Source organism: Parasteatoda tepidariorum, chromosome X1, assembly GCF_043381705.1.
Source record: "Parasteatoda tepidariorum isolate YZ-2023 chromosome X1, CAS_Ptep_4.0, whole genome shotgun sequence".
Lineage (NCBI taxonomy): Eukaryota > Metazoa > Arthropoda > Arachnida > Araneae > Theridiidae > Parasteatoda > Parasteatoda tepidariorum.
The window spans coordinates 80314908-80330384 of record NC_092214.1 but is presented as its reverse complement, the minus strand read 5'-3'; the positions used below and the strand labels follow the sequence as shown (position 1 = coordinate 80330384).

Sequence of the window (15477 nt, the reverse complement as noted above, 5' to 3'; positions counted from 1 at the left end):
TTTTTACGTATATTACCATATCTCTGGAACTATTTGAGCGAATTGAAAACTTTTTCCTTACAACTATAAAACACATTTACCTAAATATAAATCAATTCAAAATAAATTTTTCTGGGCTAATTCTTTGTGATCGCTATTCTAGCATTTTGTATATATAGGGTGCTACAAAAGTCCCGGTATGGGCAAATATTCTGGGAAATACATATAGTGACTTGTAGGGCACTGGAGGAAAAAAGACAATAATTAACTTAACAATAAACAAATTTAATAAAGAAAAGAAATCAATTAGCTGGGAGATGCCTACATTCAGAATTACGGGACAAAGAATGAAAGAGGATAGCTTTAAAGTTAAAAAAAAAGGAAGTAAGGTAGTCGGGACTCTCCGGCGGCCCCTTTGAATGAGGAAGTAGATGGTTTCAAGGAGAATGGTCAATTACCCCTCCTACATACATGTAAAAGAAGAAGAAAAACAGATGTTTGACCTTTTTCATAAAGCTTTTCAACCATGCCAACCTCAAATCACCAAACCCAAAAACTATTTTCCTTTTGCGCATACAGCGCCTTTTGCGAACCAAAATGTAAAAACATGAATATCTAATCGGGGTACTTTTTCTGGAGAATCCAAAACTGCAATAAAAAGTGGGACATTATCTTATAAATTTTCAAATTGTCCGGTCCACAGCTCGGGGGTAAGATCGTGTGTCAAATCATATTGGATAGTTTTCTTAAGGATTAAAACCATGTTTTTTTTCTTCTTTTAGACTCAAGGTGAATTTCACTGAATATTTAATGGTATCAGGACTTTTGGATCATCCTGTATATATCAGTATACTAGCTTTAGTTTATCTTTTTTCCCCTTTATACGATTTCTTTCATTAGGATATTCAAAATTTTGGCGTGGATAATATATTTAGTTTTAACGGTAAAACTTTAAAATTTGAAAGCTTAACTAGTTCTCAAAAAATAATTAACTGCAATTGCGACATTTGTTTATTAAGATAATCATGTTTATAATTAGTTGCACAGTTAAAAATTAATTATATTGACATAATTTAGGATTATGGTGCAAATTAGTAAACATATACATTAATTATTGTCAAACATCAAACTTGCATTAAACATCACCTAAATAACAAAGAAAATCTTTTTCGATTTTTTTATTTTCAGAAAAGAGTTTATATTTTTTAGGAAGGTGAAACAGCAAAATATGCGCATATAGTTTCATAACAAATAAAAATTCAGGTTTGGCATGAAAAGTTTGACTGGGTATTTTTTATTTTTTTAAATCAATGAAATATATTGAAGAAAGTAATCCTCCTAAATATCAATAGAAATAAAACATTTATCTCAACATATTTCCCAATATATAAAAACTTTCTGTTGCTAGACGTGACAGAAAAAATCAATAGAATAGAAGCTTTCTAAAAGATCAATAGGGTTGTAGTAAATAATATTATTAGTTGGTGCTAGTCATTCAAGTAGTTCTGTATTTTGTAAATTATATCTAAAAGCCATCAAATATTATTTCAAATTACCTCTGCTGTTTTAACAATTCAACTTGGTAAATCCTTTTCGAATAAATGAAATTAGACAAAAAAGAAAACAACAAAATACTTTATCAAATGTCCAACAAGTTATATCAAATGCAATATCACCCTGCATAGGCACCCTGCAATATCACCCTGCACTCAGTGTGCAATATTAAAAAGGAACACCTTAATAACTTTTGATCAAATGATATGATTTTCACGTACAAAAATGCAACCTTAATGGTTTGAAAGACTGAATATAAATATGCTAATTAATTATTGCAGATAATATTTTAAGTTAAGAAAATAGTCCCAAAAACGTACTTTCTCGGAATTTATATCGACTAGCATAGATTTTTAATCCAAGAAAATATGCTGCAATTAGTTTAGTCCGCTTAGTCACTTTTTCAACATTTATTCCCTAGTTTCATTGTTTGCGTATTTTCATCACCTCTATTGAACTTTTCAAGTGGTTTGCAATCTTTTTGCATACTATTGTATAACTCGTTTTACAATTATCATTTATGATTATTCATTTAATTTAATACATTTAAAAATATTTATGCTCTAAACTATAGATATTTACCTACTTTTAATCTCAGTAATTTCTAATGACAAAATTAAAAATTTAAACGAGATAAACCGAATAGTTTCTAAGTAATATAATTTCAAGAAAACCGTATTTTTTTTATTTTTTTTTTCTTAAGAACTATTCAACCAATTCCTTTCAAATTTTGAATTTTGACATTTAAAATTAAGTAGTTAAAAATAATGTAAAAATTCGTATGTTTTGTACCTCAAACACTTTCCTTCTATTATTGAATATAAGAATAAAAATAAAAAATAAGAAAAACAATAAATGATTATAAAAAATACTTTTAAATGGAATTATCTCTGGATAAACAGAGTTATAAAAGCTTGCTCCGCTTTGTAGGGAAATTAAATTAGTGGTTGTCAAGTTTGGATTTTAAATTTTTATTCTTAAATTATTAAACTTTATTCAGAGTGATTTTGTTTACTGATATATGCATATAAATAATCAAAACTTACATATATACATAATGCTTCCTTATTCCAGTTGTATGAAGCTTTTGAAGCATTTTTAGCCTAAAACTCTGATCTAATTTTCTGCCTCCTAGTAAAATGTTTTTCTCAAGGCAGTGCATCTCTGAAAAAGGGAAATAAAAATGTCTTAAAAAAGTTCGATTAAATTGTTCAAGCAATAAAGCTTAATTAATGAGTTATAACTCCGGAACGCTCTTCTCACCAAACTTTCCACATTGTGACATATCTTAATATTCAAGAAAACGATTCATGAAATGCGATTTTGTGTGTCTAGTCTAGTAACTTAAAATCTTGTCTGCACAAAGTATTTCAATTCATTATTTTTCAGAATTAAGATTGAAAGTTAGTACTTAAAAAACCAGATATAAAGTTATTCAATAGTTCCGTTTCTTATTTTGCACTTTTCATTAGAAGGTTAATTTTAAAAAATGATTAAAATGAGGCAACAAGTTTTTATAGTTTTTAAAAAGTACAAATTATTTTTTGTTAATACGAGTCTTGCCGTAGCTGAGAATCTTAGACAAAAGTAACCTTACAACTTGAGAATAAATTTGTCTGATGAAAGTTATAAAATTAGATATGTAACAAATGTTTGCCGGGTGAATGTTTTCAGTTTTGATATGTAATAAATACTTGTCTGATGAATATTTTTAGACTTGACGTGTTACAAATATTTGTCTGATGAATGTTTTACGATTAGACATGTTTCAAATATTCGTTTCTTATTAGGATGTGATGCTAAGAGATATATAGTTTATAATGATAGTTTTAAAAGGGCCAGAACACATGTTTTTTTTTTTTTTTTTTTAAATTCCATCCATTGTTTTGAATTTTTGTATTCTGTTTATTCATACAAAAAAGTCTTAACGCACATTTTATGAAACATTTTATCTGAATTTTAAAAATTGGCAGCTCTAACTGATCTGAAAATATTGCGTTTCAATATTAATATTTTTTATTCATTTTAATAAACTCCAAATAAAAAGCTACGCATCAGGTCTTAAATAGTTTTTGAATTTTTCTGAGAATGTTATTAACAATTATGGGGAAAAAATCTTTATAGAATTTAATTTCTGCTCAATTATGGTAACTTAGAAAAAAGCAATGGTTACTTTTTTGAGAAGAAGAATAGAAGATTAAATGCAATTTTAAATGTTACATTATTAGTAATATGGTATGCCTATTTTAGCCTGATTTTAATGTTTAAATTTTCATTCATTAACTTCAACCATAGTTTTATTATGAAGTATCAATTAAATGTTTTTTAATAAATGGAAAAATATCATGCAAATCCATTAGAAGAAAATCTTTAAAAAATGTTTATGATAAGAAATAGATTTATTTTTTTCGTTTCAACTCATTTACGCTCGAAAACAAAAAATTAATTAAATAATTTATCCGATTTTCAAAGTCCTCGACTTGAGGACGAAATTTAAAATATTGCTAAAAAACATGAGTTTGAGTATTTGAGAAAGTTGGTTGTTTAAAAGTTTTTAATAAAAAAATATTAACTTAAAATGTCATTTAAGCAAAAATTGCAATTATAAATATCATAACAATATGCATTCAGGATATAACAATATATATTCACAACGAATATTATTTGGGACCGTTCATTAATTTTTATTAAAGATAGCTTCTTATTCTTTACAGTAATTTTTAATTGTTAGTAATATTACTACTAATATTAAATTTGTTTACAATATTGGTTGTCTTTGTCCTATAAACTAAATAAATTTAAAATAAATCGGTTTAAGAAAATTGTTTGAATAAATTTAAAGTACTTCTTGTGAAAAAATGAGTGTTGTATTATCAGTTGTCAAAAATTGGTGTGCCTAATATAATTTGAAACATTTTGTATCAAAAATTTTTAGATAAATTCTAAATCTATGATATTTTTTAGTATTGAAATTAGTTTTTCATCCAAATTCTAGTTTTATAAAAAAAAAAATTTTCTTCATAGACTAATACACATTTTGAGTTTAAATATAAAATTTTGCAAGAGTTTTCCCTGAGCTAGATTAAACTATGTTGAAAGATAGGAAGGAAACAAATAAATCTAAAGCGAAATCCGGGAATTTGGAAACCTGGGAATGAAAGGATTGGAATTTTTAACGTAATTCTTTTAATATTTCTGAAATGTTTTTTTCCGAAACAGTTCCTGATGATCAAACTATTTATTGAAAGTAAAAAAGTTTTCACATGAGATTATACAGATATTATTTATCAGATGTCTCATGCAAAATTCTAAAGATATAAAAGCGAAAAATTTCTGTAAAACTAAAGAAAAATATGCAGAAAAGACTCAGTAATTTTTCAGGAAAAAATAAGTAAAGTAAAAGTAAAAAGAGTAAAAAAAATAAGTAAAGTAAAACAGCCAATTGTAATGAGTAAAGTAAAACGGTTTTTCGAAATTATAAATTTTTTCATCTCTGAAATAATAAAGGACATTATATACTGAGAAAATCTGTATGGCCAAAGCTATGAGAATATGGTAAGATTTATCATGTTTTGGGCTCAATGGTAATACAAAAAATTCGGTCATTTTTACCAAAACGCTATAGTTATGATTTTGGTGAAATTAACAATAAAATATGGTTCCAACTAAGATGAATGTGGTACAATTTGGTAATTTTATCATGATATTATATTTGGTAATTTATCATGATATTATATTTGGTAATTTATCATGATATATTTTATCATGAGCATGGCATGAAAAAATATCCTGTTAAATTTACTTTTCTAATTAGCATTTTTTTTGCAAAATGTGTGGTAATATGAGCTACAATTTTGAAAAACAGAATTCCTGCAAACCGTTACCATATGAACGGAAAAATTACCATATAAATGGTTTAAATATTGTATATTTTAGTTTTATTAACCAGAATTTTGGTTTTATTTAAGAGAAACGTCATTACACTACAATACTGTAATATTTTCCTGAAATTTTCCCTGTGCATTAAAGCAGAAACTTAATCCCTATAGTGTGAAAAATTCCTTATCAAATTTCGGTAAAAAGTACTGGTACCCTGATAGTATTTTTAATGTGAATTCCATTTTTACCATAAGATTTCATAAAGCAAAAATAATCTCTAATTTTTACAGTAATATTTAAAGTAAAATCACTGAATCACTTTAGTTAAATAAATATTACTGAAGTAGAAATTGATTTTACGGATGCAGCACTCAAGAGTACTTATTACTGCAATTTGATCCAGAATGTTTTTACTGTGTTCAACATGATTAGAGCAAAAGCAGATCGAACCGGATTTGTAGCAAATTGAATGAAACCTCGGCCGAAGTCGTGTTAAACAAAGAACACCACAATAAAGAAGCAGCTGCTTGCCTATAAAATCAATAGAATTACATTGCAATATCTCAAATTAAGACACTATACTGGAATACTTAAAGAAAAACAAGTATTTTCCAATTTTTCATTCACGAGTTACATGCGTTTGAATATGAATATGCATTCATGTAATTTAACAGAAATTCTAGTAATCGAAATAAACGGGTTCTGAGTTGGGTTCAAAACTACATGCCTATGGAGTTGAACGTTGATAGTTGTAAACTCAAAATCGGTTTGGTTGTTCAACGCCGGTTGTAAAATAAAATAAACGATATCAAAATTGTGCCGCTCGGTGTAAACATTTCCCAATATAAGAGTTTTAATTTTAACTACACCCTTTTAATTGAATACAAAAGTTGCATTTAGTGCTAATTTGAACAAAAAAGTGCTCCTTTTTTGGCTTGTTCACTATCAAATTCAAAGAGATAGTTAAACACAGTTTTCACAGTGTGAACTATATTAAGCCCTTTATCGTTAACCTATTTTACCTTTATCGTAACCTTTATCGTAATCTTATTCATACAATTGTTGCATAGAAATGATATCTCTATAATATTATTTTATCTTTTCAGAATCACAAGAATGAATTATATGAAAGTTGTGGGTTGTTTGATGGTTAAAAGGGGCTTCCAAAAATCATGAGTCCAACTGCTTACTCTTCAAGCAACCGCCCTCCCCCTAAAGAGGGTTCCCTCACTCTCGAGGAGAAAAGGTTTCTTGTTGCCGTAGAAAGAGGAGATTTAGCATCTACAAGAAGGTAAAGTAAAAAAATAAGGAAATAAATCCACAAGCTTTATAAAAATTTTCGAGAATTTCAGGGAATTTTTACTTAAATATTTATGAAAACACAATTATTTTTCTTTGATATCACTAATGCTTTTTTATTAAAAAAAGAAAGATACTGCTGAAAAATTACTTTAAACTCTATCACATTTTTATTTTCATTAAAAATATTATTCCTTTACTCAACTTTGGTCGAAATTTGGTCATGATTTCTATAAGACTTGAATTCGTAATTAAGAATATTTTGGTCAAGTTTAAATAGATTTATTTGTGAAAGTATGTAGGATTATTCGTAAGATTTAACAATACATTTCTTGTAAAATTGTTTGCAAAAATCTTAAATGTAATATAATAACGTATTAATTATATAATAACGTAAAATATTAATTTTATTAAAAGAAAACATTTCTTAAACAGAGTTTTAGAATTAAGTGTTTACAGATTAAAAATAGGTTAAAATTCTAAGAATGTCGTCTTTACTTCCGCTTTTTCTTGTGGCGCTGCTCGTATTTATTACTCATGTTAGCCGCTAAAAATTGCGTGATATGGTTTTTACAGTGGTTATACCACGCATTTTTGACGAAATTAAAATAAAACAAATTTGGTTTTTGCTGTAACAAGGATTTTCAAACTGTGAAACTGAAACAAAAAAACTTTCTTTATGATAATTTTGTATTCTTATATATATGCTTTTATTGTTATAGATGGAAACACGGATTATCATTATAAATCATACTAATTTAATGAAAAATTAAGTCTGTTCATTCCATATCCTCAAATTTTGGTAAAAATCACAAAAATGCTGGATAGAGCAAATAAATGGCACTAACTGTGCTGTTATAACATATTTTTCATTCCACTTACAAACGAAAAAAATTGAAAAAAAAGTATACTCGCAGCTTTGAAACCGCTTTTATACTTAATGTGTATATTTTTAAAAGTACTCAAAAAATATTAAATTAAATTATAAATTACTAATTATTAAAAATACAAAACTAACGAAATATCAAGATAATTTAAATAAATAAAAGAATAATTTCCAATGCACTCGGTTCATAAAGAGAAGACTACCCCTTGGCGATCAATGAAAAGTGAATTTCCTGTATTTAATTTGATTTTGACTTTTGAGAAGGCTAGATTTGTCTGTCTATTCAAACTGAGCAAGAAAGTGAGAGAGATATGAAAGAATGATGTAAAGCAACAGTCAGTTCATAAAGATTTATCTGTCTATTCCAATTGAGCAAGAAAGTGAGAGAGATATGAAAGAATGATATAAAGCAAAGAGTTATGGTTCAAGTTAAGGGGGGGAAAAAGATGACAGCGAAAAACTCACGTAACAAGTAATTAAACGTACAAAAACTGTAAAAATGTTTTTCAAAATAGTAAATACAGAATGAGTTTAAAGTCACGCACATCGAACGTCAATGGTCTGTTAAGAAAGGATATAAAATCCATATGAAAGAAAAGTATCATAGAAATTATTCGAAATGTTGGCTTTTATTTTTATCAGAAAATGTTACAAGATACAATAAATATTCGAAATGTTATTCTCTTTCTCAAATACCAAAGCGTATTCATTTTACTAGTTTCTTATGGGTGGGTAGGTACTTTATTTACGTCGTATTAGAGCTGCATAATGGGCTATTGGCGATCGTCTGGGAAGCATCCCTGAGGATGATCCGAAAACATGGCATCGCAATTTTGATCCTCTGCAGAGTTAATGGCTCCTCTGCTTTGGCAGCGTTAATAAAGTGACCTGCGTGCGAAGTTGAGTACTTTACGGTAGAACTGTTTAAAGGAAAGCTTAAAATGTTACAATAATTATTATAAAAAAATTCTTTATCGCCGTTTTTCTTGTGATTTTCGTCGGTGGACATAAAAACTTTGATTCAACTTTTTATTGTTTTTCACCAATGAAAATATTCACTCTTTCTGATAAAACAACCTGTCACCCCCTTGAACAACAAATGCATACCACAATAAAGTCTCATAGTATGAAATCACAAATCACGTTTCAGTAATCTTTGGTCATTTCCAGTCGATCATCGAGTCAAGTCAATGTATATGTTCACGTTATGAGCTGCATTGGCTGCGGTCAGTGAGTTGGTGGATGGCCACTTTGATTAGCTTGTGAAGGGACCGAGTAAGCGAGGTATAAAATTGTGCACGCAATTATTTGCGTTGGCGAGTGATTGCAAGTAATAGGCTTAATATATTTAAAATCTATATAAAATAAATAAATGTAATAAAGCTGAAGTATTAAATAAAACTAAAGTGAAGCTCTTTGAAAAAAACTGCATCGAGGGTTGGTGAGCAATTGTAAGCAGATTAACGAAAAAAAATTATTTAATAGTATTTACTGAAAAAAGCAACAAAAAAAAGTACTTTAAGTTGGTTATAAGGTTGATTCTTTTGAGTAATACAAGACTATCCAGAAAGAAACTATTGCTGAATAAAAATTTATAGTACATCCCAGCAACGACTGTCAATTTTTGGGACACATTTTAAAAGTGGATAATGGTTAAAAATATTTTTAATGCTATTAATAACAAAAGTATGAAAAATTGGAAATTAAATATACCTGAGACATTATTTTGTGTTTTCTCTAGAGCTTTCTAATTCATTAAAAAGAAGAATTTTCAATCTACTAGTTTGATGCTTTAAAATTGTCAATATTTTGGTATTGACAACTTTTGACTCTTTTTTAAGCATTGAAATTTATATCCTTAGTTACGCAAGTTTGCGATTCATTGCTTGTACAGAAATGTAGGGAAGAAAATAAAACGTTCGTGTTTAAATTTCTTAATTTATATTTTCAGTAAATAATACATTACATTAACTTATACATTAACAATAATACATCAGCTTATTTAAATTCTTTAAACTAAACATATGAAATCAGCATTAAAATTATATGTTATTGTTTTTTTTTCCTTTTCTGAAAAAATCAAGTCCAAATGAAAAAAAATATTCTTTTAAATATTTTAAACAGTTCAAGAAATATGGTGGAATGCGCCTAAAGTAAAGCTAGCATTAGAATTAAAATAAATTTGAGTATTGATTGCTTTCCTGATTAAATTATTGGGTCCAAATGTCTAATTTTAAAAGTTATCAATCGAAATGAATCCAAAAAGCTAAGATAATTCAAAGTAACGCTTTTATGCTTGACTTTTTTTTTTCTAGTTAAATATGTCTACAGTAATTAATTTGCCTCGTTAAGGTCAACCTCTTAAACTATTGTGTAGATTATCTAGGTAGTTTGCAAGTCACCTATTGAAATGAAATACTTTTATCGACTATGGATCAGCCTAGTTAATCTGAACATTAGCTAGATAAACTAACTGATTTCTTTAATTTAGCGGTGACATGTATATGAGACGTTAGGTTCGAAATTGCTCCAGTAGCGAGATATCATCATGACTTAATCTTGGCGGCCAGTTAAGTAGCCACGCCTATACTCGGAAGGAGGCTTGTTTAGATCTGTTGTGGTTAAAAGTCCTCTCTCGTTAGTAGTGGTGTTGAAACTTGAAGAAAGATGTGCCAGCTCAGGCGTTGTTCACGTCGTCTAACTGGATCTAAATTGTTGGACATTACTGATATGGCTGTAAAAAGATAGAGCCCTGAAAGATAGAACTTCGCCAGGTTTGATTGATGTGTTAGATTCAAGCCCTGTGTGCGCCAGAGTTGAGAACGGAATGCAAAGGTGTCTAACTAGTACAATCTTTCTTTGAAATTTTACCACTAAAAAAATGAAAATCGGGGCTGTCCCGAAAGACCTGCAAAATTTACTACATAGATTTGTATTTCTTTTGGCAAATGAAATTGATAATACATCTAATTAGCAAGATATCCTATACCATTCAATAATAGCAGATACGACAGTTTAGTTTGTTGTTAAAACTATTTCGTTTAACGCTAACTAGTTTTAACCAAAAAGATCCAGAAACATCATTAGATCATGCCTTCAAAAGACCTGCAAGGGAGGAAGATTTTTTTCAAAATTTTGTTTTTATTTTAAACATATAATTGCTACAAATGTTCTAACAAGAATTTTCAAAATGAGCATATTGTCACAAATCATTCTGAATATCTCATACACAAATATGAGAAAATTGTATTAAAGTTATTGCACTAAATGGTAATATTTCTGGTAAGAAAAACATAATTCTGTGTAATAAAACTAAAATATACAGTATATAAACAATTTATTTAGTAATTTTTCCCTTTATGTGATAAACGGTTTTCCCGAAATTCCGGTTTCAAAAATTAAAGTACTTGTCCTCACACAGTTAGTAAAAGTTGCAAAACTGAAAGGTAAATTTAACCGAATAAATGTTTCTTATGCCATGCTCTAAGATTTCATGACAAAATTACCAAATTTTATTACTTATCACAAAACCATAATTTATTGTTAATTTTACCAAAATCATAATCAAAGCGCTTAGGTAAAATTTAACAAGCATTTTGGCGGTCCTTCAAAAGCTATAAATTTTACTATATTCTGGTAGTTTTGTGCATACTTTTTCTCGTAGTGTACAATAAATATTTTGGCACTGTCCTTAATCAATTGCGTACACTGTTTGGCGCTGTCCTTAATCAATTGCGTACATTGTTTGGCGCTTAGAAATATTAAAAAGTTTATCATTTTTACAAGGATTGAAAAAACCTAACTTAAATCGAAAAATAATTTTAAAATAAAAACAGAAAATTATATCGATTTGACTCTGTAATGAAACCTAAATTTTCATTCAACGAAAGATACGTTCCCATTGCATATAATATTTCATTTCGACAACTGAACAAAGAATATGGAATTTACATAGAAAATGATGTTAAAGAAAGCCTTTAAAAAAGGAATTATAAATTTTATTACTTATCACAAAACCATAATTTATTGTTAATTTTACCAAAATCATTATGAAAGCCTAAATTTTCCTTCAACGAAAGATACTTTACCATTGCATATCATTTCGACAAGTGAACAAAGAATATGGAATTTATATAGAAAATGATGTTAGAGAAAGCTTTCAAAAAAAGGAATTATGAATTTTATTACTTATCACAAAGCCATAATTTATTGTTAATTTTACCAAAATCATTATGAAAGCCTAAATTTTCATTCAACGAAAGATACTTTCCCATAGCATATCATTTCGACAAGTGAATAAAGAATATGGAATTTATATAGAAAATGATGTTAGAGAAATCTTTCAAAAAAGGAAGGTAAGCAGAAGTGTTGTTTCAAAGGATGATGTACACTTTCATTTACGCCTTAGCGTGATAAGATAGCATCATCACGAAATGTCCCGTGACGAGTGGAAGAACACTGCCTAATTTCTCTTTCCCAAGGGGGTCTTCTACATTTATTTTTGTGTCTCGCATGTGTTCTTTTCTCAGCTTAATTTAATTACTAAGAAATCACAAAGCGTTCAATAACGGTTATTTTTTTACACTGCTTTTCTTTTATAATTACATGCTCTTATTTGATGTAAAAGTGAGTCTAACAGCTATTAAGGGGTCGTCTACTAAACAAGAATTTTCATTTGCATTCTTTGACGAATAAGGTTTAAAATTATTTATTACTTGTCACGTGCTCATAAAAGAGATCATGGTTGTTTTTAAATTCCTTTATTTTATAATTGTAATTTCGAAATTTATTTTGTAATTTTTATAAAGTTTTTAAAGCTTGTGTGCATACTTTTTGATGGAAATATGACTGGTAAATAGACTTATCATTCGAATATATGCAAGTTATTTATTTTTTACATTTTACTTATTACGTCGTATCGTAACGTAGATCGATAAGACTGATCTGTGTTGAGTGTAGCCCTATCTCCTTTGACTCTCATGATGGAAGCAAACAATGCAACTGAACTTAACTACTAATATATATGTGTTTATCAATATTGCAGTTCAATTTTCATTTCATTGTTGAAATAAGCGCATCCCCATTACTATTACTACTCTAACAAAACATTACGTCAAATGCACAGAGTCTTATCCGCATTGACTTGTAAATACGATTCCTTTTCGGAAACCACGAATATGAATTGGTAAAGATTCGTAGAATAGAACTTCTCAGTTGTGAAAACAGACAACTACAACTAGCACAACCTTTGTTGTTTCGTTATTTCTGAAATCTTGTTATTTTTAGCAATGCAGGGTGGATCACATTTTAAAGTGAGAGACAAACAGGCAAATCTAATTCCAGCTGGCATTAAAAAACTCAAATTTTTATGACTCCCGTCTCACTTTCCACTTGCTTCCTCCATATGCAGTCTGCTTATAAGCGATGTGCATGGATCTGGTATGCACGATGTATGCGAATGACACGAAGAAATTACCTTCAGAAATTGTGCATATTTGACGAAACATTTTGGGTTAGAGCCATCAGAAGCCTATTATCAATTGCCTAGTTTCAGGACTTGTGTAAATAGTGTGTAGTTAAGATCCTGTGACAACACTTTATAAAACAAGAACTGGTCATCGAGACTTATCTTTGCCTTTAGCTGAGAAACATAACTTAATGAAGGACAGGAAAAGCAATAAATTGTCACCACATACATATCTCAATTAGTAAATGTAGACTAAGTGATCCTTCTTTTTCATGCAGGTATAGATGATAACACCACTCATCTGATAACAACACATATATAGGCTCAACATCCATATGTGTGTTCAAACCCTTATTCAGTAGGAAAACAAATATCACGAATGAAAAAAGGACAGCATGGCAAAGTATCGAAGGGATTCAAACCCGCTATCTTAACGCTTGAAAGCGTTTGGTGGGGAGTGAAACCCCTTCATATCAATGACTATACAGTTTCAACTCATATTTCTTGTCTTTCCCTTTTCAAAATATTTTTCATGAGTGGCATTGTATGTTTTTTTTGTTTTTTCGTACGTTTATACAGTAGTAATACATTATTTACGAAGAATGGGCTATTGACGACGGCCAGGGAAGCATCACTGAGGATGATCCGAAGACATGCCACCACAATTTTTTATCCTCTGCAATAGGGATGACTCTCATGCTTTGGTAGCCCGACACCTTGCGCCGAAAACCGAGCACTTTACTGTGTAGAAAGAATAGTTTAACGATACTGCGCACCATTGGTCTCTTCGCAGCCTGATCAAAGTAGTCGCCCACTTACTCACTGCTCGCAGCCAGTGATGCGTGACTTCGGTATTTTACTAGGAGCAGCATCTTACTATTATTTTACAGCGGGACTAACATTTATACAACTATGGATGTAGGTAAGCTTTGTTTACTATTGTTAGTTGAGTGGTAGCAAACTGTTGTAGAAGATTCTTTATTTTACATTTTATGAAATTATAACATATTTTCATAGTCCAGCGGTTTTTATGCTTTGAGATGCAAACGTTTTGATAGTAGTAGCTAATTTTAAAAATTCTTTTATTTAGTAGTTTTCTCGTAGATTTAATGTTAGCAATGCATTTAAGGAAATCTATTTAATATTTGTTACGTGTTTATTATATTTATTAAATACAAATTACTATAATTAATTCCGTTTATAATGAGGAAAAATTCCACTGATTTCAAAACACATTTTCGTTTATTTATTTATTTTTTAATATTGATTATACGTCAACTGATACTCAAAATTGAAAGTTATTTCAACCCTAATAATATTTTTCTTGTTTTTCAACTTTCAAATAGTATAGCCCTTAATCAATATGAATTAGTATATATTTTTTAGAATCCTTGTTAAAAATTAAGTCAGAAAGTATACCCAATAAGTATTGTATTTGTAATCTCATCTTTTAAATATTTGTTAAAGTTTAACGTATCACCACTGATAGACTAAAAACATATAAACAAATTTGATCAAAACATACAAACAAATTTGAAAATTTGATGAAATTAGAGCTTTTAAATTCTTTTCATTTTCCCTCAACAATCATATAGGATTTCCTTAGTGATGATTCATAGGATTCCGATAGTACTTTTTCCCTGCTCAAATATTAATTTGCGACCCCTAATGTATAGATATTTTCATTTCTTTTATTTATTCTTAGAGACTCGTAAAAAATATTTATTAAGTTGCTGTCATTACGAATCATCATACGTATTTATTGCATTGTACAACAGTTTTAAAAAAAATAAGAACATATTTGCAAAAGATGTTTTAAACATTTGCTTCGGAATCAACAATGAAATTAGCACTTTGTGTTCCTTCGCTGCTACTAAAGAACATTTGTTAATTTAATATGCTGTTGTAGTAGTTGTTGTCGTTCATTTACGTCGCACTAGAGCTGCACAATGGGCTACTGGCGACAGTCTGGAAAACATCCCTGAGGATGATCCGAAGACATGCCATCACAATTTTGATCCTCTGCAGGGGGAATGGCACTCCCGCTTCGGTAGCCCGATGACCTTAATATAATATACAATAACTATTTTGTATAAGTAAAAATATTAATTTAATTAAAACTTCAACTATTATTGTTGATTGAACTTGGGGAAAAATTTTCAGAAATTAAAAAGTCATTGGATATCACAAGGTTAAATTGGTTCTCATTGATTTAAATTCAGAGTATTTTCTTTTATAAACACCATTTACATAAGATCAATACATAATGTGTATGTTGAATATTAATAATTTTTTAAACTAGTTATTTTCAATTGTTACTAAAGATTAAACTTCTTTATTGCATTGAGGTATTTTTAAGATTTTAAACGTATGATATATGATAATTTGAAATTGATATTAGTAAACAAGTTTA

At 28.8% G+C, this 15477-nt stretch overlaps 1 protein-coding gene across 2 annotated transcripts in view; it reads left to right on the top strand.

Moving 5' to 3' along the window:
* The window catches only part of LOC107446622 (transient receptor potential-gamma protein-like), a 324911-nt gene that overhangs the window by 182364 nt on the left and 127070 nt on the right, over nt 1-15477 (top strand). For both annotated transcript variants that reach the window (XM_016061317.3, XM_071187238.1), the window contains one exon: nt 6519-6703. In XM_016061317.3, coding sequence (XP_015916803.1) covers nt 6585-6703 — 119 coding nt within the window. In that variant the 5' untranslated portion in view covers nt 6519-6584. The remainder of the gene's footprint in view (nt 1-6518; nt 6704-15477) is intronic.